A 22,247-nucleotide genomic window follows, 5' to 3' on the forward strand; every position below is an offset into this window, starting at 1 on the left:
AATAAATGAAAGGGTATCAAACAAGCACAAGAGAATTATTATTTTTTTTACTGTACTGTGTACTGTGTACTTTCCACAAATCTGCAGAAGAGTAAGACAGTCCCAAGAAAAGAGATAAGTGAAAAACTTAACTGTAAAAAAGGATAAATGAACAGAGAAAGTAGCATCTCTTGAAGGCTGAGTTACTCAAAATAATTTTGAATCATGCTATGTATTCGCCTCGGCACACATGCTGTATAACATATATCATATTATGCAGATTAGAAATTGTGCTGAATTGTCTGTGTTTCCAGTCTCCCAGAGTTTATATTTTTGTGAAAAACTTTTGGAGGAGGTCAGGTACAGATTCTCTAATATTGATTCTACAGTAGGAATTGCTACCACTCTGTTCCTCCTCAAATTATGTTGTATGTGTGTAATATAAGTTTAATAATTAATATGGAGTAAGGCTGTGAAGTAATATATGTTTAACAGGTCACAGAGATCATCTGGTCCAGTCCCTTGGTCTTCAAGCAGGATCTGTTTCAAGACTGAAAATCAAAGTTCCATCAGTTTGCACTGGATTAACTTTACTTAAAAAGCTCCAAAACCTCAGGTTTTTGCAAGCAGAAGTGTTAGAAGGTGACAGACAGACGTGATAGAATGCCTATCACTGTGCAAAAGTAGTTTATATTAAGTAGCTCTTTATAAATAATTGAGATATAAACTTAAAGGGGCAGCTTTTTTGATAAATGGCTTGCATAGATAAATCCTTTACATAAAGATGATTCTATTTTTCCTTTTAGTATTTACTGAAAGTGAAGTTCTGTTTCCAAATAACTGTGGACTTTTGGAAGGATAAGGCTGTCTGGTTTTGCTGTCTTGTATCAAAATGGATTTTGTAGAAACTTAGGCAAAAGTGAGGGTAAAAAGCAATAAAAACAGCTTGAGAAGAATATTCATTACTTTCATTTTAGCCTCAAATTTTAGTCTCAAACAGCAGTACTATTCAAGACTCCTAAAACAATAGGAAAACCTTTTGTGTCCCAATAATTGTTTTCACTGGTGGATAGTAGTTCACAGCATTTCCCCGTTGTACGCTATAATGATAAATACACTGTGAATAGTAAACTCAAATATTGTTTTCACTTAGAATTTTACATTTAGAGAAAAATGTGACTAACTTGTGAAGAAGAGAAATATTGCAGTTTAACCCAGCACTTAGATCTCAGTATTTGTAGCCCTGAAGCTTGATTTTTTTAAATAGTTTTTTTTTTTTTGAGAATAATTGGAAATTAAAATGCCTTTTTGTTGAATTTTTCTTCAACATTTGAATTGATGAGTTACTTCAAAATTAATGATACTTAGGACTCAGTTTAGGAAGTCCTTCTAAGCTCCTGATGAGGAAAGTAAGATGTACTTTTTCTGTAGTGGGTAACAGGCACAGGCATGCAGATTCTTCAGGAAGATTGATTTTTCTAAGGGAAGTCATAAATACTAGGGAACCCTTTGTGTCAGACTGTTGTAGTTTACAGGATGCTCATCTCCCAGCAGGAAGAATTATAACTTGTAAAATATCACTGCAGTATAAGGATTTTTCATGAGACAAGAGCCTCATACTTTTTATAGGTAGTGTTGTTACTGGGGCAGGGGCATGCAGAGGTCTGCTTTCTCTTGCTATATGAAATTGTCCTCTCCCAGTGTTTCAAGATTACACATTCAGAGTACTTGAAGCATAATGGCTCTAGAAACATTAATTTTGTTATATTGCACTGCAGAAGAAAATCTCTCTAATTCTTCATTCAGTGGAAGAGGTTCCTGCACTGAACATGGCAGGTTTCTGAGGGGAGCAGGTTACTTTCCCATGTCAAGTGATATGACAGGAATGCAGATGTGCTGAGTATCTGAACTGGTGTCAGCTCATATGATAGAAGTGAAGTCATCACATGAAGCAGGCAGCACAGCCTCAGGTCATTACAGGGTGTTAGTCCTGTGGCTTCAACTTCACTTGGTTAGTGTGAAATGGGTCTGGATGGACAAAGATTCTCAAACATGTACAAGGAGATTGTTCTCAACAAGTGAAAACCAGAAAGGATACATTACCACTCTTTTTTTTTTTTTTTTAGGAATGGCTCTAGCTTAGTGTGAATGAAATGCTCCCAGGCATCTTCATACTATCATAAACCAAACTACTCTCTTCTGTAATGCCGTGAACAGTGCTGAGTATATCCATGCTAAAAAGTGTTCACCACAGTAGCTGTCAGTATTTGGATGTTTTCTTTAGAAATGTGGGGTTTTTGTAGGAGGGAAGGCTTTGGGCATAAGGTAAATGTAAACATCTGGGTACTCCTGAGTACTACTGAAAAGGAAATGATCTTTTTTGGTGTAACAAAAGGGAAATTTCTCAGTAAAAATTCCTTCTGGGGTAATCCTGTAAAGTGGGATGTGTTGCTAGTTCAACTCTGATACTACCCACAAAGTACCCAAAAAAAGCAAAATTTCCAGTTTCTATAGAATTTGTATATGTGGAATCAGCATTTGTGGCATTTATGCACTTCAGAGATTAATGCAACACCAAGTTTTGTGTCCCTTTTCTGTAGAGGATTCACACTAAATTTTCATAATCTCTTCGTGTCACCTTACTGTCTGATAATAGTCTCATGTTTTCTTTGTATGCCAATTATTTCCAGTTTAAAAAGTCAGTTTTCCTAAGATACTTAGTCACCTACGTCTTACAACCATGGGTATAGCATTATAAGTGTTTTTTATTATAATGACTTAATTTCCTTGACTTCTTAATTTCCAAGATCTCCGGCTCTTATGGATTGTATTCTCTTCTCATTTAGTCATAACGTCCTTGACTGTGTATCATGAGCAGTGTCTAAGATTTTGTGCCAGCGTCACTAGGAACGATATTGTTCCTTAGAAGCTTTTGTAATAACTTCCCTCCAAACTGATAATTCCCCACTTGTACATAGCTTGTTATTGCTTCTCTGTTATCTAGTTCATACGCTTTTCATAATTCCAGTCTTACTCCTTATCTTCTCCAGGCTTATAGTATTTCTCAGAGCATCAAAACTGACCTGCTCAAATCTCTCTTCTTGCCCAGAAATTTAAATTAACTGTAGCTTAGTGTTGCATTTTATTTTAGTACATATTATTGAGACCATCCTAATGTGTCTATATTCATCTGAATTTTTTTAAGCACTCAATTTTCTGCTGTTCAGCAAAACAGTATCATCTCAAACACAGTAGATTTACATATGTACTTCATATGGATGAAATGTCCCTTGAATTCACTGACAGCAGTGAATAAATCTTCATCTTTAGCAGAGCTAAACTCTAAAGAGCAGAGGGAAGAAAGACCAGAAGTTAATCCTGTTCATTTTATTTTTACATTAATTAAAAGTCCAGTTTAGATAAAATGGTCAACAGTTTAGCACTCTCATGGATTTAAGAACAGCTCGAGTGGAGGATTTTTATGTCTTCTTTTTATGTCTCTCTGCTAAATGTTGTTAATGCTCAAAGAAAAATCATGTTAATTTAAAAAGCATCATTTGCATTCACTCTTTTAATATGTGATAGTCTTACAACAATAAAGTTGGTAGGTTTGGGCTTTCGTGTATATGCCATAAGAACCTTTCTTTTTTATTACATCAGTAAATCACAGCGATTACAATGATTTCAGAGCTTGCAATGCAAATTACTTTGTGCTTGCCTATTAGCTATTGTATTTTTCTGCCACAATAATAAAACATTGCCTTTATTCTGATTTCTTTCTTATAATTTTTTTTTTAATTCCTGCTTGCAGTTCAGAGTTCCTCAGTGCATGATTAGATCATTAGTATTTCTTGCCAACTTTTAGTTTCAGCTGGCATGGAAAAAAGCAAGCAGAAGTCCATGCCAACTCTTGCATTATTTGTGCTTTAAGAACCATTCAGAAGACAGCAAACTATTCAGATAAGTCACAAAGTCATGCAATGCGAAAAGATAAAATGTTGGGCCTCCAGGTATTATATTGAATTGAAGACAAATTCTCCCATTCACTGCTTTCAGTGAACGTAAATTGGTTGTATTATGTCATACTAAATGTTCATTTGGCAAAATATTCTCTCTCTGGGGTAATTGGTAGAAGAAGCTGAGGTCAGGGTATAGGACAGTAAGGAAATATTGTGATATATCTTCAGGTGGGGCTCCAGGAGTTCTAGATAGCAATGATTGGAATTTCCCTCTAAGCTGTTGCTTTGCTCTTTAAAGTGATCCAAAATTTTACTGTCAGCAGCTTGCTGTGCCAGTAAGATCTGTGTCTGAGTCTTAAATGCATCCTTTTAAGTGTCATAGTTCTTTATGTGAGAAGAGGTGTTACCATTCCTATCAAATTTTCTTATGGTGCTCACTTACTCTGACTCCATTGATCTCAGGGTTGACCCTCTTTGGATTTCTCTCTTTTGCCCTAGTTATTTGTTTTTTTAATGATCCAGATGTGTAATTGTTAGTAGCCTTGGTTGTACTCACATGATGGTTGTACTCACATGATGGTTGATGATAAACTCAACATGACCTGGCCATGAGCACTCCCAGCCCAGAAAGACGAACGTGTCCTGGGCTGCATCCAAAGCAACGTGGGCAGCAGGGGAGGGAGGGGATTCTGCCCCTCTGCTCTGCTCTGGTGAGAGCCCACCTGGAGTGCCAGTTCTGGTGCCTCCAACACGGGAAGGACATGGAACTGTTGGAGCAAGTTTCGAGAAGGACACAAAGTTGGTAAGAGGTACAAAGACAGGGTGAGGAAGTTCGGGCTGCTCACTCTAGAAAAGAGAAAGTTGCATGGAAACCTCACAGCAGCCTTCCACTATCTGGAGGCCTACAGGGAAGCCAGAGAGCAACTCTTCAGGGATTGTATTGATAGAACAAGAAGTAATGGGTACAAACTGGAAGAGGAAAAACTTAGGCTGCAGGTTAGGAAGAAATTCTTTCCTGGGAGGGTGGTGAGACATGAACAGGTTGTCCAAGACAGGTTGTGGATATCGCAACCCTGACACTGTTAAAGGCCAGATTGGATAATACTTTGAGCAAGCTGGTTTAGTGAAAGGTATCTCTCCCCATGGCAGAGGTGTTAGAACTAGATGATATTTAAGGTCCCTACCAACCCTTAATATTCTATAATTCTGCGTTAGCAGTATCAGATAGGATGATACTGACAAGGAGCCTGGCCACAGTCTTCAAGATGCTGGTGTGCTATGGACACAACCATGTAATGAAGCTTCTGATTCACTCTAGACTTGTCTTCATGCTATTTGCTTTCTCTTTAACCACTGCTGAACCTCTGTGTGAGGCCTACACAGAATTTCGTACTGTGTGGACTAGTACTGTTCGGACAGAATCCTAACAGCTTACACAGTTTGACATTCTTCAGGCAGAGTTAGTATTGTGTTCCTCACATGTACTTTGCATTTATCTATACAGAATTTAATCTGGTATTTTACTGCCATTTTATTGACATTCAAAATCATGAAAACTTTTGCAGGAAGGTTTACTCTTTCAATGCTGAATAATTTTAATTTTTAGTCAATAAATCTTGCCACTTCCTAAATCCACCTCCTTTGCCAGATAATTTATGACTGCATTTTTCAATTCAGGCTCTCACACACATCCAATTTAACCATCCTTCCCTTTGCCTTCTGGGCTTGACCATCTTGCTTAGAAATTTCAAAGCAAGGTTAGGATCAAATTGAATTGCTTTCATTTAGATGTTAATAAGCTGAATTGTAATAAGACATTTTTTCTTGCAACATTAAGAACAAATTTCTGCACCAAGATTAAAACAGGCTATCTTCAGGAAGTGTTGATGCTTTCAGTGTCATGTTTGTTATGTTTTCTCCAAATCGGGATCTATTAAAAGTTTTCAGTAACATTACTGAAAATGGATTAGTACAGTTTTGCATATGTGTGCTAGTACTGCATTACTGAGTTGATAGATTTTTTTTCATTGCTACTTTTAATTTGTTGTTGATTATCAAAAACAAAATCATTATTATAATGGAGTATATCTTCTCTCCATGGTTTCAGTGGAGCATATCAAATAAACCTAGGCCTCTGAAATTGGAGGGTGCAAAAAATGCATTATTTATGTCAAGAGAATATTTCTGTTAAATAAGAGCTGGTAATGAATCTTCTGTAAATCTGATTTTGTAATAAGTCAAGGGTTACAGAAGAATTTGCACAATTGGAGGACAGCATTTAGCTTTGCAGCAATATGCCATGTGTTGCAAATCTTTTGGATAAAATCCATTTTTCTACTTTACATAAAACGTCCATGTACTTAACTATGAAAAATCATGTATTTTATGTAATGTGTAAACTTTAAATGTTAACAGTTGTAAATGGGTAAAGTTAATGGTTGTTTCATTTATACTCAAATAGCATTCTTCATTAGACAACTTAGAAGAGAAAGTTATGCAAAAGACCTCCCCATCTTTCTTTTGTTTTCAACATTACCCATCTTCTTAATTTTCCTTTAAGGGGACTTTACTATGAAATTCTAGATGTAAAAATTATGCCTTCAGCTTTTTGTAGAAAAAGTGGACAGTAGAAAAGCATAGTCACCTTGCAGAACTGACAGCATACAATTTTAAGTAAAACAGACCAGGAAGGAAGTATAACTTATAACTGGAGAGCTGGAAATCTAGCCAGATCAGCTGTTCTTTTCTCATTATTCAAAATGTAAATTGTAGAGTGAGAAGAGAAAATTGTTTTTCCAAAGAGCAAATGCCATCACCCAGCTCTTTCCTTTCAATCGCTAATCCATCTGTCCTGCTAGCGATCATCTCTAATTCTCAAGAAAGCCATATTTCATTTTTTTCAGCACTGCTAGTTAAAACACTAATAGGCCTGATGATGTTGGTTCCTGTTCTCTGTGATTACAAGGAAATCAGCCAAACCCTCATGTCCCTGGTTCATCTCATCTCATCTCATCTCATCTCATCTTATGTAACAAACAAAACACCCACATTTCAAGACAGAACAAATGTTCTCAGAGAGCTTTGGGTAGGTTCTGTGAATAAGGGGTATATGAGTAATGTTGTAACTTTGTAGGGTTTTTTCACATTCATTTTTACTTCAATATAACAGAGGTACCTGTTTTATTAGAGGCAAATTTAACATAGCTTAAGGTATTTCTCAGAATATGTCTGTTACTTTTCTACATGTTATATGACTAACCTCAAAAAATTTAATCTGAATAATAGTAGCAGCCATGTTTGCTCAAGCAGAGGCATTTGAGGTCTGAATGAAATGGGAGGGGCAGCCCAGAAGTTCTACATTAAAGTTCTGTTTTTCTAAATGTGGCAATGTTATGTCTTGTAGATGCTAATGAATTTTACTTAGCTTTCGTAATTCTTATCTTAGGAGTTATTAGGAGTTAGTTAGGAGTTATTTTACATTTATTGCCCTATTCTTAATATTACTTCCAGTATCAAAACTTCTTGAAAGAATTGAAGTAAAATGAGCTCAATGTTTTGAGTCAGATATACTGTGCAATCAGGACTTACCTCTCCTGATTTCTTCAGTGTATAAAAGACAAACTTCAATACCCATCTCAGAAACTGATTACAGCTCAAGTTTAAAACACATTCTTGAACAACATTTTCTATCTAATTAGCACATTTTCCTTATGTATTAATTACAGACCAATCTGTTTGCAGATAAAAAAACCAAAAACAACCTTTTCTCCTTCATCTGCCAGTCATGGGAAATAGTTCTCTGGAGTTAGTAGGTGTTAGCAAAGAGCAGCAGGTTTTAAATATATTTATGACATCAGTGTTTTACTAGTCCACATATTTTCCCATTTAAGAATAAAAACTCATCACATTAATAATGAGCTAAGTTGTCTTCTGAGGAGGAAACTGAGTTAAAGATAGTTTCATGATTTGCTTGTAGTTTAGTTGTCATCACAGAAAGTATAAAGGCCAGATATTTTGGATCCTAGACTTGTCAGCCACAAAATGTATCTCTTCACTATATCACAATTACTAATTTGACAGAAGTAGAATATCTTTTCTTGCTGCAGAAATAAACTGGAAATCACTATCACAATCAATTGCTTAATTGACGTACTCTATTATATGTTTACCTTAAAAAATGTATATTCAAATGGTTTTATTTCAATTATTGAATTCTCTATCAACACGAAAAAAAAAGTTTTGTTGAGGCCATTCAATTTTGAAAGTTAGGCAGCACTAACTATTTGCATATATCAGTACATTTAGCTTTTTGCTCCATAGACACAAATACAGGGTGCTCTTTAAAAAATTTTGAATGTTGCTAACTTTCCATTAAGGATCTGTGCTATTTGGGGTTTAGATAGAAGTGCAGTGGTTCATGCACAGCACCTATGAACTCAGAAATATTACCCACAGACCTACGCCTATGCATTTCTCTTAGTTCTGCAGCTGGATGAAATTAAGATAAACCCAGGATAACTGACCTTCTCTTTAGACAGAGGACAATATTTGCTTACTGTGAACACTACTGAAACTCAGACCAAAACAGTGTAACTGTTTCCTACTGAATGCTTCAAAATTCTATGCCTAAAAATAACCATGATCTATAAGAATTGGTAATGATACCAGTACCAATGTGAGTCCTTTTTTTGAGTAGAAGCACTTCAAGTTAACGTCTCTTTCCCCCTACACCCCTCTCTCTCTCTTTCCAGATGCAGCAATTGTTCCATGAAAACTATGAACACAACCGCAAGGGTTACATTCAAGATCTTCACAACAGCAAGATCCACACAGCCATAACACTTCATCCAAACAAAAGACCTGCCTACCAATATAGGCTGCACAATTACATACTGAGTCGCAAAATTTCCGAGCTGCGCCATCGGACCATCCAGCTCCATCGAGAAAGTGTCCTGATGAGCAAGCTCAGTAACACTGAAGTAAATAAGGAGGATCAGCAACTGGGAGTGGTGCCGTCTTTCAATAATTTCCAGCCACGTGAAAGGGATGAAGTCATCGAGTGGGAGTTCCTGACAGGAAAGTTTCTTTACTCAATGGTGGAGAACCAGCCACCCCGGCAGAGCCTGAGCAGTGTCCTGCGGGCTGCACTGGATGATACTGTGATGCAGGTCATGGAAATGATAAATGAGAACTCCAGATCAAGAGGAAGGCTCATTGATTTCAAGGAAATACAGTATGGGTACCGCAGGGTAGACCCTCTGCATGGAGTTGAATACATCCTGGATTTACTGCTTTTGTACAAAAGGCACAAAGGAAGGAAAGTTACAGTTCCAGTGAGACGCCATGCTTACCTTCAGCAATTATTTAGCAAACCTTTCTTCAAAGAAGCAGAGGAGCTGGATGTAAAAAGCTTGCTGGAGGACACCAACAGTGACACTCAATCTTTCTCTTTCCTTTCAAATTCTTTAAAGATTTTTTCCTCATCATTCCAAGGCACCAAAGACATTAGGGGACATAGTGACAAGAAAATACATATTCTTGTCCCTATCACGGGGAGATTTGATACTTTCTCAAGATTTATGGTAAATTTTGAGAAGACTTGTCTGATTCCCAAGCAGAATGTAAAGTTGGCAATAATTCTCTTCAGTTCTGATTCGGGCCCAGACCCTAGCAAACACATAGACCTAATGAAAGAATACAGCATTAAGTATCCCAAGGCAGATATGACCCTGATTCCAATGTCAGGAAAGTTTTCTAGAGGTTTAGCTCTTGAGATGGCCTCGTCTCATTTTGACAATGACACTTTGCTGCTGTTCTGTGATGTTGATCTGGTATTCACATCAGACTTCCTCCAGCGGTGCAGAGATAACACTATTCAGGGAGAACAAGTTTACTACCCTATCATCTTCAGCCAATATGATCCAAAAGTAATATATGGAGGCAACCCTCCAGCTGACAGTAGTTTTGTTTTCACAAAAAAAACTGGATTTTGGAGGGAGTATGGATTTGGAATTACCTGTATTTACAAAAGTGACCTACTTACTGCTGGTGGATTTGATACCTCAATTCAAGGCTGGGGACTTGAGGATGTAGATCTCTTTACTAAAGTGATAACATCTGGGTTGAAGGCTTTCAGAAGTCAGGAAGTAGGAGTTGTCCATATTTTTCATCCTGTTCAGTGTGACCCCAATTTAGATCCAAAACAATATAAAATGTGCTTAGGGTCCAAAGCAAGTACATTTGCCTCTACCATGCAACTCGCTGGACTATGGCTAAAGAAACATTTGGGTGTCAGGTACAATTGGACTCTGTCCTGACAACTCAGCCTATTTGGCCTTTTTAGGGGAGTTTACCTCATTGCTGTTGTTTGATTTTGCTGTTGTAGTTTTAAACTCCCTCCTCATAGTCTTCCAAAGACTGTTGACCTCAAATGGGCTGACTCTGCTGTTCACTGATGTTTCTTATACCTACTGAACTGGTGACGTGAATTTCTTCATATTTCCTTTATTTGAAATTCGGTCTTGTCATGGAAATCATACAAGCCCATGGAGCATATTCATCACAAGAGACTGTATTAGAAGAATGTTGTCTTTCAGCTTTTGGATTCAGTATCATCTTTGTTGCATTTCTCAGATTTGATGTGATACAAATATTTACTGGTGAAGGTACCACAAAAGTGCTTTATGCTTCTTCTGGGGATGGAACTCTCTAAGATAAACTTGAGTTTTATAATTTATATGAGGACTTATATGTATAAATGCTACTTTTCTTCCTCTTTAGAATTTTTAAAGTAAATGAATAACTATAACTGTACCTTTATTTTTTAAAAAAAGAGAAAAGCTGAGGAGCTACTTGCAAATACAACTGGTACTGGCTACCAAGGTCCTTAAATGTCTTATTATTAAAACAAACTCCTCATTGTTATTCAGTCAAAGTGTAAATGAACTTTATTTTCACAACAAACAGGATATAATCAAATGCTCATGTACACTTTGAAGATTATTTGAGCCAACATCCTTTGTTTGCAGGCAAGAAGAAACTATGACTCAACATGGTCATTTATGATAAAGTGCAAGCATACAGTGTTCTTACTTTGAAACACGTAGGATAAGTTGCTCTTTCTCTTTTTAGAATGAGTCTCTAATACATAACTTTCTTTTACATTCCTTTCCTAAGGCTGCACTTCATTGTTAAAAGTTAAGGCTCTATTTTTTGTTTTACATTTTTCATGAATATTGGTACTCAGTAGCAACTTGTTGTTAAAATTAAAGTAACTGTAGAATAGTTATTTAAGTTTCCAAATTTACTATTGCTGGTCAAAGTTTGTTGCCAATATATTTATATTAGTGGAGATTGTAAAACTGTTTTCAGATTTATTTCTCCAAACAGCCTGGAGTTGCCATATTGTGGATTCATGAAGTATTTAATACCAACAGGAGAAATAATAAAATTAATTTCTGTATTTTAAAGAAATGTTTATATAGGGATATATATGTGTGTGTGTGCGTGTGTGTATATCCCTATATATATAGATATATAGAGAGAGTAATTTCAAACTATGTTCCACTTTTCCTTTTAGGCAGTGATTTGTTACCATCGGTTTTTTTGCCAGATGCTTGGAACATTTCATGTTATACTGTGGTAAGAGCTTAGAGACATTCAGGAAACCAAGAGAATTCAGCTAAACTTAAGTTATTACAGTGGGTACATCTAATAACCTCAGTACCCTTGATTTCAAATTACATTTCAAACTGAGCTGGGCAAGAAAAAGTGGTAAGTTTTTTAACTGTAACTGGCTGCTTCTGTGTTTCCTTAAAAAAAAAAAAAAAAGCCAACCAACAAACCCCCCAAAACAACTAAGTGATTGGAATTCACTGGTGCGTCTGTTTATGGGAGGATATCCAGATAATTTCCTAAGGTTTGAATAGGGTATGTAGGTCAATTAATGTCTCTTATCTCTGGTTCTCTGTTCTGGACTTACCATGCAAAGAAAAAGCAACCCTGACAAGGATTGAGCAAATTCAGAATTAAAAGTCTGGCCATAGTGTGCTCTAAAAAAGGCCATTCCCTTGCCCTGGAAAAGGTAGTAATTGTTGTAGGTGAGAACAGAGAGTGTAATTCATGTTTGTCCCAGCCCTCTTCAAGCAGAAGTCCTGGCTAGTTATTTTCCTGGAGGCTCTTGCCTTCCTAGCCTAGTATTGTTAGCTCAAATGTATAACAAAAGAAAAATTCACTTTCAATTATAATATAATTCTTGGAAATTGCTCTTCAAACTGAGCGCAAAAGTCACACTTTTTTTTTCCTTAAAAAAAACAAGAACAAGGAACCTGATATATTTTAAAAATCTCAATTAACCAATGCAATTTACTCAGATTGTAAATATCAAAAACTGATTGCCTGTTGATAAATATTTGTGATGATTTCATAAACAAGAAAAAAATCTAATGACTTAGAAAGATATCTAAGGAAATCATTGTCTGCTGGGATGTATTCCAGCGCTTATTTCAATTACTTAACTTAGTAGCCAGAAAGTATTTGCTCAGCTCAAAGTAAAATAGTAGATTAGAACAAGCAATGAAACCAATCATTCAGTGGGGATAAAGATGTATACAGAGGGCTTGCAGGATCAGGTCCTACATGATATAAGCAAAATGCTAGTATTTACCAGTACAAATATTTATTTAGTGTCTTGACTGATTCATTTGTTTATATGATGAATTACTTTGTTAAAAACCTGATTATAAATGTTTATTATGAAATATTGCATTTTCTTTTGAAATAACTATCCTGAGATAACTTGAGAACTTGTGTTTGTCTAAGGAATAATATGCCTTCTAAGGAGAACATATTAAAAGAAAAAAAAGCACAAAAGTGTTAGAGTAATGTTATGTATGTATAGATTAAGACGGGAGTATCTGTGTTAATCAGCTGTTTGCTTTTGTCTAATCTGAATCATAATCTTGATTGTAAAATGAAATTTCTATGTGTATAATGTCCCTTTGTAAATGCGTAACAAGTGAATTTACAATAGAACTAACAATCAGTTCTTTCCCAAACCTCCTTCCCCTGGGAATAGTTTTCCTGGCTTCATTGTTGGGAAGTGTGTTGTGAACAGCTCACACTTTGGCTTTTCAGATACAGACATTCTTAAAAAAAATCTCAGCATTCACTACTCAGAAACCTCAGAAATCCCCAAACCACTGCATGGCATGTTTTCCCAGTCAGAGTGCTTAATTTAACAGAGCATTTGCCTCTCCTGGATGAATGAAAAACATCATGCTGGGCTCTCTGAGACTTGATGAATGTACTCTGCATCAGGGTACTGGTTCTCAAGCTGAACAAAGGCAGAAGGCCAGGGGGAGGTGTGAGGCTTAGCCATGGGAGTTGGCACCTTGTGCCCAAGTCACCCCATGCTGCCACCTGTGCTTCCCATGGCCTATCTTGAAACTATGCGATGGCAGCTCAAACAAGCACAGAAAAGCTGTGCTTGCTGCCACCAACGGCTCTTAAGAAGCAAAAGGGCCATTTTAATCAGGCAGGAATGAAAGGAGGGTCCCAAACTGGGGATTCATTGAGTGGGGTGGCAAATTGTCTTGTGCAGATCATGTTTCTCGCTGTCCCCAGATGAAAAGACCTTGGTCCCACACGGCTTCCCTCTGTTTGCACTCCAAGGGCTTTGAAGGAAGGGGCAAAACTTTAGGGGGCTTGTGGACCTGCATCATGTACTTGGGTCCTACCATATCATGGGACATATGGGGGAAAAGGTACCACATGGTCTTCCCAAAGAGTAGTACAGAGAGAGGCACCTTCTGCACGCAGCAAATGCCAGTTGTGCACAAAACTGTGTTCTGGAGCCTTTGCTCTACTGTGTGCTTGATAATATTTTAAGGTTCTTCCAAAAAATTACAATGCAGATAAAATGACTCCTAGGAGGGTACTTGCACATCTATATATCCTCAGTAACTGGAGAGTTTCAAGCAGCATGAGTTAAAAACCACTTTTTTTAATCAGAGGGAAATAAACAATTTAGACTTTTGATGTCTTATCTAGTCACTACAATTACTTAAGATGTACTTTGCTACAGCAAACATTTTGCTCCAAAGAATGATGCCAGCTTTAAGGCACAAAAAACCTCCCACATGTGTAGTCTATATTGTATTTTCTTGCAACTTGGAATCACTTAAAATTTATGGGAAAAAACAGGGATTAGAAATTGATGAGTCACTGACTGGGGGAGAGGTTTATGTTTCTGCTGTATTTTTAAAAGATAATTAAATAAGGAGAAAAAAAAATACTGTGTTAGATACACACAAAAATTGCTATGATGTTAAGTAGCAGTGATAATTGTGGTCCTAAAATGCAGCAAAATGAGATGTTTCACTAAGTCTAACTATTTACAATAACTGAATGTCACGGAAGGTTATCGTCTGTTGTACATCTGTAATTAACGTGTAATCCATTTTTAATTCATTAATTTCTTAGAATAATTTAAATTTTCTTCCATCAGCATTTATTCACTTGATTAATAAGATTACTTGTCATGATTCACTCTCAATTTCTTATATTTCTTTTTCTTCAGTCTTCCCATCTGCAGTATGTGTTACTACAGAATTGAAACTGTTGGAGCTAATATATGATATTTCTGTTACAGTTTTATGATTTCACTACCCACAAAACTGCTGAACTAGATGTCCTGGTTTAGGGCAAATCTGGGAGAAGACCTCCAAAAGGGGGCCCCTCCAGAAAGCAAACCCACACAGCCTCTCCTCCCAACCAGTTCGGGAAGGATTCCTCAGAGAGAAGTGGAAAGAACCTGTTTATTTAGCAGGCAAAGCACCCCCCAGCACACAAAGTGAACAATACCACATGACAACACTCTTTCACTGCTCTGAAAAGAATGACAAATTCAGAAAGTCTCTCCTGGTAGTGGTCTCTCTGTTGTCGGTCCTTCCGGTGCTGGGGATGGCTGCTGCAGGCCACAAGGTGCAAACTCTCGGTGTTTCCCGGGTCCCAGTCCGGAGCAGGTTCAAGTAGTTCCAAAAAGGGAAAGGAAAAACAGTCCAGGGAAAAATTGTACTGCTTATCTAAACTAACTAATGAGCAGAAGCAAAAAGCAAGAGCAAAGCAGGAGCAAAGAAGAAGCAAGAGCAAGAGAAAAGCAAAAAGCCAAGCAAAAAGCAAAAGCCGCACTATGTACTCCCCATCTCTGTGTCCCGCCAGCCATGGGGGAGCAGGCTGATAACAAAACCACAACAAAATATTCGCTCTTCAGAGCCAGTCTTGAAGGCAAAGAACATAATACCCAGCATACACAGAACACACGAATGGGGATACAAGCATCGTAATGTCACCTTAGGACACTAGAATATTTTAATGAATTAATTTCCAGGCCTACTTCAAATTGTTTCCATTTGTCTCTGTAAGTTAAAAGTGTTCTGAATATTATTACTTCATTTCTTCCTCTGGTCTCCTTCATACCAGAATCAAACTAAAGCAAGGAAAAGCGAAAATTTTGTAATGCTTACATCTAGGAAAATTAACAGAACCGGGAGATTTGTGTGATGCCTTTTTTTTTTTCTTTTTCTTTTCCTTTTTTTTTTTTTTTTTTTTGCTTTCAATTCTTTTACCTCAAATTTCAGAGCCTTAATTAGCAGTTCTATAATTTTAATAAAAGAAATAATGGTTATTAAGATGCAAGGCAGCAAATATATTAGCTTCACCCTACAAACTGTCATTTTACATCCTTATTTTCTAGTGACTTTATAATTCAACAGATGTTTTCTGTTTATGGGGACTTTAAAGATAAACTAAAACCATCCTTGCTGGTTCAGTATTGGCCTAGTCTTAGTGGAGAGCTTAACCATGTAGGCAGAGATCCAAAGATGTACTATATGCTGCAGGCTGCTGATTAAATGGAGATATTCCTAAAAGACGTGTATTCTAGCTAACATTGGTGCCAAAAACTTTTATTTAGAGCAACTAAATTGTCTTTAGGTGATTTCTGTAAAAAAAAAAAAAGAAATTAAAAAAATTAAAAATGCTTGTGCTTGAGATTATTAACATTGTTATTACTGGTTATTTGGGAAGCCTTTACAACTTGCTCTCATTCTTGATTAGGGTAATATGGAGCAATAAATTATGCTTGTTTTTTACATCTGTCCATACACTGTTGGCTAAAGGAAAGAAAAGCTAACTAACTGCTTTGAAGATGGTGGTCGAGCTGTGAGTGACCAGAGGGAGAACTGCTTGGTGTAGTTCAACTTTGAAACCAAAACTGAGACCTGCTACCAGGTAAGGACAATTTCAGCAAAAGTAGCAGCCTGAGTTTGTGCAAGGTATCATGGTATCTGGGAATCCACCTTAATGCCTAGTGACTGATTGCCAGGAGCGGGCACTGTGCAGTCTGAATACAGTGCTATCAGCACTTGAAGAAAAAAAGTGAGGAATGCAGGAAAATATGTTCCACAGATGACAGGATAGATTGTAAGGATGGAGATCCAGAGAGATGTGTATATTTTCTTATTTTATGAGAGTGGAAGATAAAACATCGTTGAAAGAAGAGGTCTGCTTTACTTTCCTCCTGAAAACTTTTCTGCTTGTACATTCCACTTGTACATGCAGAAGAAAGGCTGGGACAGTCTGGAGTATATATCAAAACTATATACCTTTCACACCTGATTTGTTCTGACCAGCAAGGCCATGTTTTTGGAAGTGATGGCTGAGCTGGAAATTTTTAGTCCCTCCTCTTTTCTTTTTAAATATAATGCACTTTATTATTATTAACTAAGTGGGATCTTTGACAGTTTTGTGTCACAGATGCTTTAGTGCTTTGTACCTAAGATGCTTTAGTGTTCCATTGTATCTTCATATATTGGACTGTTACATGGCACATCTCTGCTTTAAATTATGAAGTTCCTTTAAACAAAGGCTTCTTTACAGTAATTTTCATCTGATGTAACCTTGCAACTACAGCTGTATGGCTGAAACAAAGTACATTCACCTACGGTAATTTATTTGTTGCATTCATAATTCAAAATGAATATGAGTTACAATTGAATCTTTTTTTGGTGATAAGGCTGAGCAAATCTGTTTAACTAGGACCAAGCATTGAACCATTCCTCCAGCATGGGCTGGAGGACATCCAGAACCTACTGTGTTTTTAACCTAAAAGGTTATAGGGAAATGTCTCTAGTAAAACTGAACGGGAAACACTGTTTTACACTTCAGAACAGCTGCTAACAGAAGATCTAACTTGCCTGTAAAAATATATCAGTCATAACTTCTGCCACAGTCAACCGATGTTTAAGGGACTGACACAAGGGCAGAGCCCTTTGTCTTGCACTCAGGTGTGAAAGAGACCAGAGAGATCAAGATTTAACATGGAACACCCTTAGAAGAGAGTCCACTCTGAAAGAAACATGGATGTGGACAAAGGGAGCATGCAAGAAACCAAAGAGAAGATTCTCTTTCTTCTTTTTCTTTTAGGCTTGATATGGTGCTATGCTCATCAGGGAACTATCAGGTCTCCCTGGATTGAGCATGGCACCAGGCAAAAGAAGCACTAAAAATAAAGCATAAATGTTGTGTATATGACAGGACCAGATACTGGTGGGTGATGGGAAAGAAAGTGCGTAGGAAAATATACAAGGAGTCAAGAAAATGATTTTTTTTTTTTCTTTTTGCATGTGAAGTAGAAAGATAGTGTGTATGTAAGCTGTTTTACTAGCCTTGATATGTAGGGAGAAAAGTGTGTAATTAAAGGACATAGATTTGAAAGAAAGGAGAAGACACAGTGCAGGAAACAGAGTATGTGCCTAAACAAAAAATTTAATTACAGTAGCCCCTAAAGTATATGTGAAAACATAGCACAAGAAATACCAGGCAAGAAACCGCAGAAGAAGAATTGAAAAGGAAGAAAGGAAGAATTGAAAAATATTTAGTAAAAATCAACTGAAGGACTAACATAGATGTAATTTATGTCCTGGATACAGAATACTTCATAGTGCCATTCAAGAAACAACAGAAACATGTTATGGAAAGCACTTCTGTAGCATTGTATCCCACTGCTTTACCTGGATGTGGCTGAGGGACCAAATGCCAAGGTAATACTAAAATATTCTTTCTTTTGCTTGCTTTTTATCAGAGACAAAATACCCACATTTGTTTTCCTCCTGGTTTGCCCCCAGCCTGCATGGTAAATATCTAGTCAGACACTGTGTTACTGGCATTTTGTGGTTTTGAACTCAGTAAAACATATGGGAGATATCTTTAATAAGTAAAATGGCAGTACCAATGCTATCACACATCTGAATTTATCTTTTTGTAGTTAAAATGTCCTCCAATTACAAAAAGGTGGCAGTCAGCAGGAACTTCTGCAGTCTTGCCCCACCATTAATTCCCTCACAGTTTCAATGTCTAGCTTCTGCTGCACTTAGGTACTGATGACAAATTTAGATTAAGGAAAAAGTAAAGGGAACTAAGGAAATCTATCTCCTTTTAATAGCATCATACCAATGCATTTAATTTTTCACACAAACTTTGTTACAATATTATATATTTAAACCAAAATCATATATCCCAGATAAAATTATCTTTCAGAGTTTTTCTAGTTCATTCATACAAATATGAAGTTAGACACTGTAATGATGGCACTGATGTGTAAAATTGCTGAAGTACAGCATTTTGTTGCATTAGTTCCCAGCTCTGTTGCAAGCCATTTGCCTGTCACTCTCTTTAAATCCTGAATTTTATTACCACTTCCCTAAGCCCCTTCTTATGATATCTTAAGTTTTTTGCCAGGAACAGAAACATAAAACCTTCCCAGATTTAAAATGCATCTCCAAAATTAGGTCTGAAATATATGGGAGTCACTGATTCAGCAGATATTAAAGGGCTCAGTGACACAAGAAGGCAAAAGCCTTGGAAGCTGAGATAGAAAACATTGAAGAAGCAGACCTTGAATGTTCTCAGGGATGGGGCATCTCCCACCTCCCTGGGCAATCTGTTTCAGTAATTTACCGATCTCATTGAAACAAAACCTTCTTTGTTATGTCTAATGGAAGTCCACTGTCTTGTAGTTTAAAACCATTATCCTTCATCCTGTCGCAACAGAACTGACAAAAAGGTTTGTCCCCACCTCTCTTTTAGGCCCTGTTGAGGTACTGAAATGCTTCTGTAAGGTCTCCATGGGACCTTTTCCTGCAGGATGAACAACCCCAGATCTCTTTTAGGCTGTCTTCATAGAGGAGGTGTTCCAGCCCTTTGAACACGTTTGGACCTACTCCCACTCCAACAGCTCCATGTCCTTCCTGTGCTGGGACCCCAGAGCTGGATGCAGGGTTCCAGATGGGCTCTCACCAGAGCAGAGCAGAGCAGAGCAGAGGGGCAGAATCCCCTCCCTGGCCCTGCTGCCCACACTGCTTCGGATGCAGCCCAGGACACATTTGGCTTTCTGGGCTGGGAGTGCCCATGGCTGGGTCATGTCCAGCCTCTCATCCACCAGCACCCCCAAATCCTATTCCCCAGGACTGCTTTTGGTCTGCTCATTCCCCAGCCTGTGCTGACAGTGGGGAAGGCTCTGACCCAGGTGCAGCACCTTGCACTTGGTCTTGTTGAAACTCATGAGATTCTCATGGGCCCATTTCTTGAGCTTGTCCCAGTCCCTCTGGATGGAATCCTATCCTTCAGGTACATCAACCCCACACTCATCTTGGTATAATCTGTGGACTTGATCCATTCATCTGTGTCATTAATGAAGATATTAAATAGCATTTCTTCCAGTATGGACCCCTGAGGCACACCATTTGTCACTGATCTCCATCAGGACACAGCCATTGACTGCCACCCTCTCAATACAGCCCTCCAACCAGCTTCTCATCCTCTGAACAGTCCACCCATCCAATCCAATTTAGAACAAAGGACGTTGTTGTGGACCATATAAACGTCTTTATGGAAGTCCAGGTAGATTACAACCATAGCTCTTCCCTTTCCAGTGATGGAGTCACTCCACTGTAGAAGGCCAGTGGGTTGGTCAGGCAGGAAGTGAAGCTGTTCTGGTTCTCCTGAATTATCTCCTTCCCCAAACCCTGCTCAAAGATGGGTAGAATACACTGGTTTCTCTTTCACTTAGTAGTTTGAATTTGTTTTCATGTGTAATTTGCTAAAAACTCTGCTGGGTTGAAAAACATCAATGGAGCAAATACAGGTGCAAAAAAAGCTTCTGTCCAGGATCTGCCTTGTCCTGCAGCAGTCACTAGGATACCCAATGATATAAACATGCCACAGGGGCAAGACCAAACAATGAGCAGGCAGAAGAAATATGGACCATCTCAGAGAAGCTTTTTTATTGATATTTTTAAGATAAACTGCTGAGCTGTTGTTGTTAAGTCAGCTACAGCTGGGGACTGAACTGAGGCAGTGAGTTAACCACCAGTGTGCCCAGAACTTTCTAAGTGCTGGGATACTTACATTGATAAACTGAGCTATTACATATTTGGCATTTAAAAATCTGGGATTGTGATCAAACTGCTATTGAATAGTGAATTTATTTGCCCCTTTTATGTGCTTTTTAAATAACATCAGGTAATTATATACAAAATTTTGGCTGAATTTCAGTTCCTGCAAACCTAGTCTAAAGCACCAAAGAGCAATTAAAATTTCCCGATGGCAAAAGAAAATATGCTAAGGCAAATCTCACTGACTTTGATAGAAAATATGCTGTATGTATTGCTACCTATTAGGATTACAGAAACAAGAGAATCTGTGTTTTGTCAGTTCTTGAGGGGTTTCTTAGGCAGTGACATTTCCTCCTTTGAAAGGCAACAAATGGCTCCTTCTGTTACTGCTCAATATAATCTTTCTTTTTTGTCTACTATGATTCACTTAAACTGGCTGAATAGGGTGGTCAATAGTAGTGGCAACAAATATATGCCAAATTTTTGTCGTTATAAGGCTGACAAACCAGATCAGTAAAGGTAAAAACTCTGGAAAGCAACAAGTGACTAATTAAATTACTGCTGGTAGCATTTGACAGTTAGGATGAGAAAAGAAATTTTTGTGAAAAATTTTTTATGAAAATTAGAAGAAGTTTTATAAAGCTGTTAAGGAATACCTATAAGATTGCAGCACTTGTTAGAACTCAATATTGAAAATTCTCTAATGTTTCCTATATCTAAAAACCAAGCTGTCTTATAATGGCAAGCTTTACACTCCAGATTTCTCCAGTTTCAGAGTTCATAGAATAGTATCAGTAATTGAGACTGTGTTTTATATGTCTCTAGAATTAGAGAGAATTTTCCTATCACCACAGTGGCATATTCACACCATCTTTCTGTGTTCACTTACCAAATTTTCACCTGAGTCAGACCACATAAAGCCATAACCTAACTTCCAAACAGTCTTTGAGAGCACTTCAGGACTAAAGGAGGAGCTCAATACTAATAAGATTCCTGCCCAAAGTGCAGCATTCTTGTGGCATAAGTTTCTGCTGTTTGACACAGAAGCCTAAGAGATATCACAATAGTAGTAGTTACCTTATGATTATTTAATATTTTCCATCTTGTCCTCCAACAAAATTTGATGTGAACAAAAAGTTTCCTGTTATTTCTCACACACTTTGAATGGATGAGATTCATTGGGAACAAAGAAATAGAAAATTCTGGAACCACTTCCCTTTCCTAAAATTTCAATCAGTTTATGAGAAACTGAAAAAAGCATTCCTTCAAAGCAGGATATGTTTATATTATTTTGATACACAAGCTCACTTCTATGTTGAAGAGGGTCTCTATCAAAATTAAGTGAATCAGAAAGTACTAATTGCTGTAAGATAGGATTCATAAATCAGACTGATAAGATAGTCTGCAGTAGGCCCTACTCTACATAAACCATACCTTTGTGATACTTTTTTTTAATTTAAAAAATAAATAGAAACTTTTAGAAAGGATTTTTGAAATCTATACCACTGTCAGTCAGCCATATAAGTGAATCACAGTTGCCTTGTAATCTGCCCTCATTTACTTTCATTTTGAAAGTAAGATTGAAGGAATTTATATTATTTCATGGGCCATTTATAGATGAATTCATCTTTACAAAAGGCTTTAATGGAGGATTTTTAAGATTTTCTGTAGGGTATTTTTTTATTAATATGGAAATCTGCAGGAAAGTGGAATAGAGCAAGGGATGAATGTCATTTGGATGACATTATTTGGATGCTTAAATGTACACTAGAGATCATTTGAAGCACTTAAATTTTCTCAAAAGCTTTGCAGTGTCTTTGCTGTTGTGGCATGGAGAATGTGAACTTTTGAAAAG

At 37.2% G+C, this 22,247-nt stretch overlaps 1 protein-coding gene across 1 annotated transcript in view; it reads left to right on the forward strand.

Annotated features, from left to right (window-relative positions):
- CHSY3 (chondroitin sulfate synthase 3) overlaps positions 1 to 13,994 on the forward strand; it is a 142,113-nt gene extending 128,119 nt beyond the window's left edge. Inside the window, exon 3 of the mRNA XM_038123459.1 lies at positions 8,690 to 13,994. Coding sequence (XP_037979387.1) covers positions 8,690 to 10,255 — 1,566 coding nt within the window. The 3' untranslated portion in view covers positions 10,256 to 13,994. The remainder of the gene's footprint in view (positions 1 to 8,689) is intronic.
- The last annotated feature ends 8,253 nt before the right edge of the window (positions 13,995 to 22,247 follow it).

Source organism: Motacilla alba, chromosome Z (genome assembly GCF_015832195.1).
Source record: "Motacilla alba alba isolate MOTALB_02 chromosome Z, Motacilla_alba_V1.0_pri, whole genome shotgun sequence".
Classification (NCBI taxonomy): domain Eukaryota; kingdom Metazoa; phylum Chordata; class Aves; order Passeriformes; family Motacillidae; genus Motacilla; species Motacilla alba.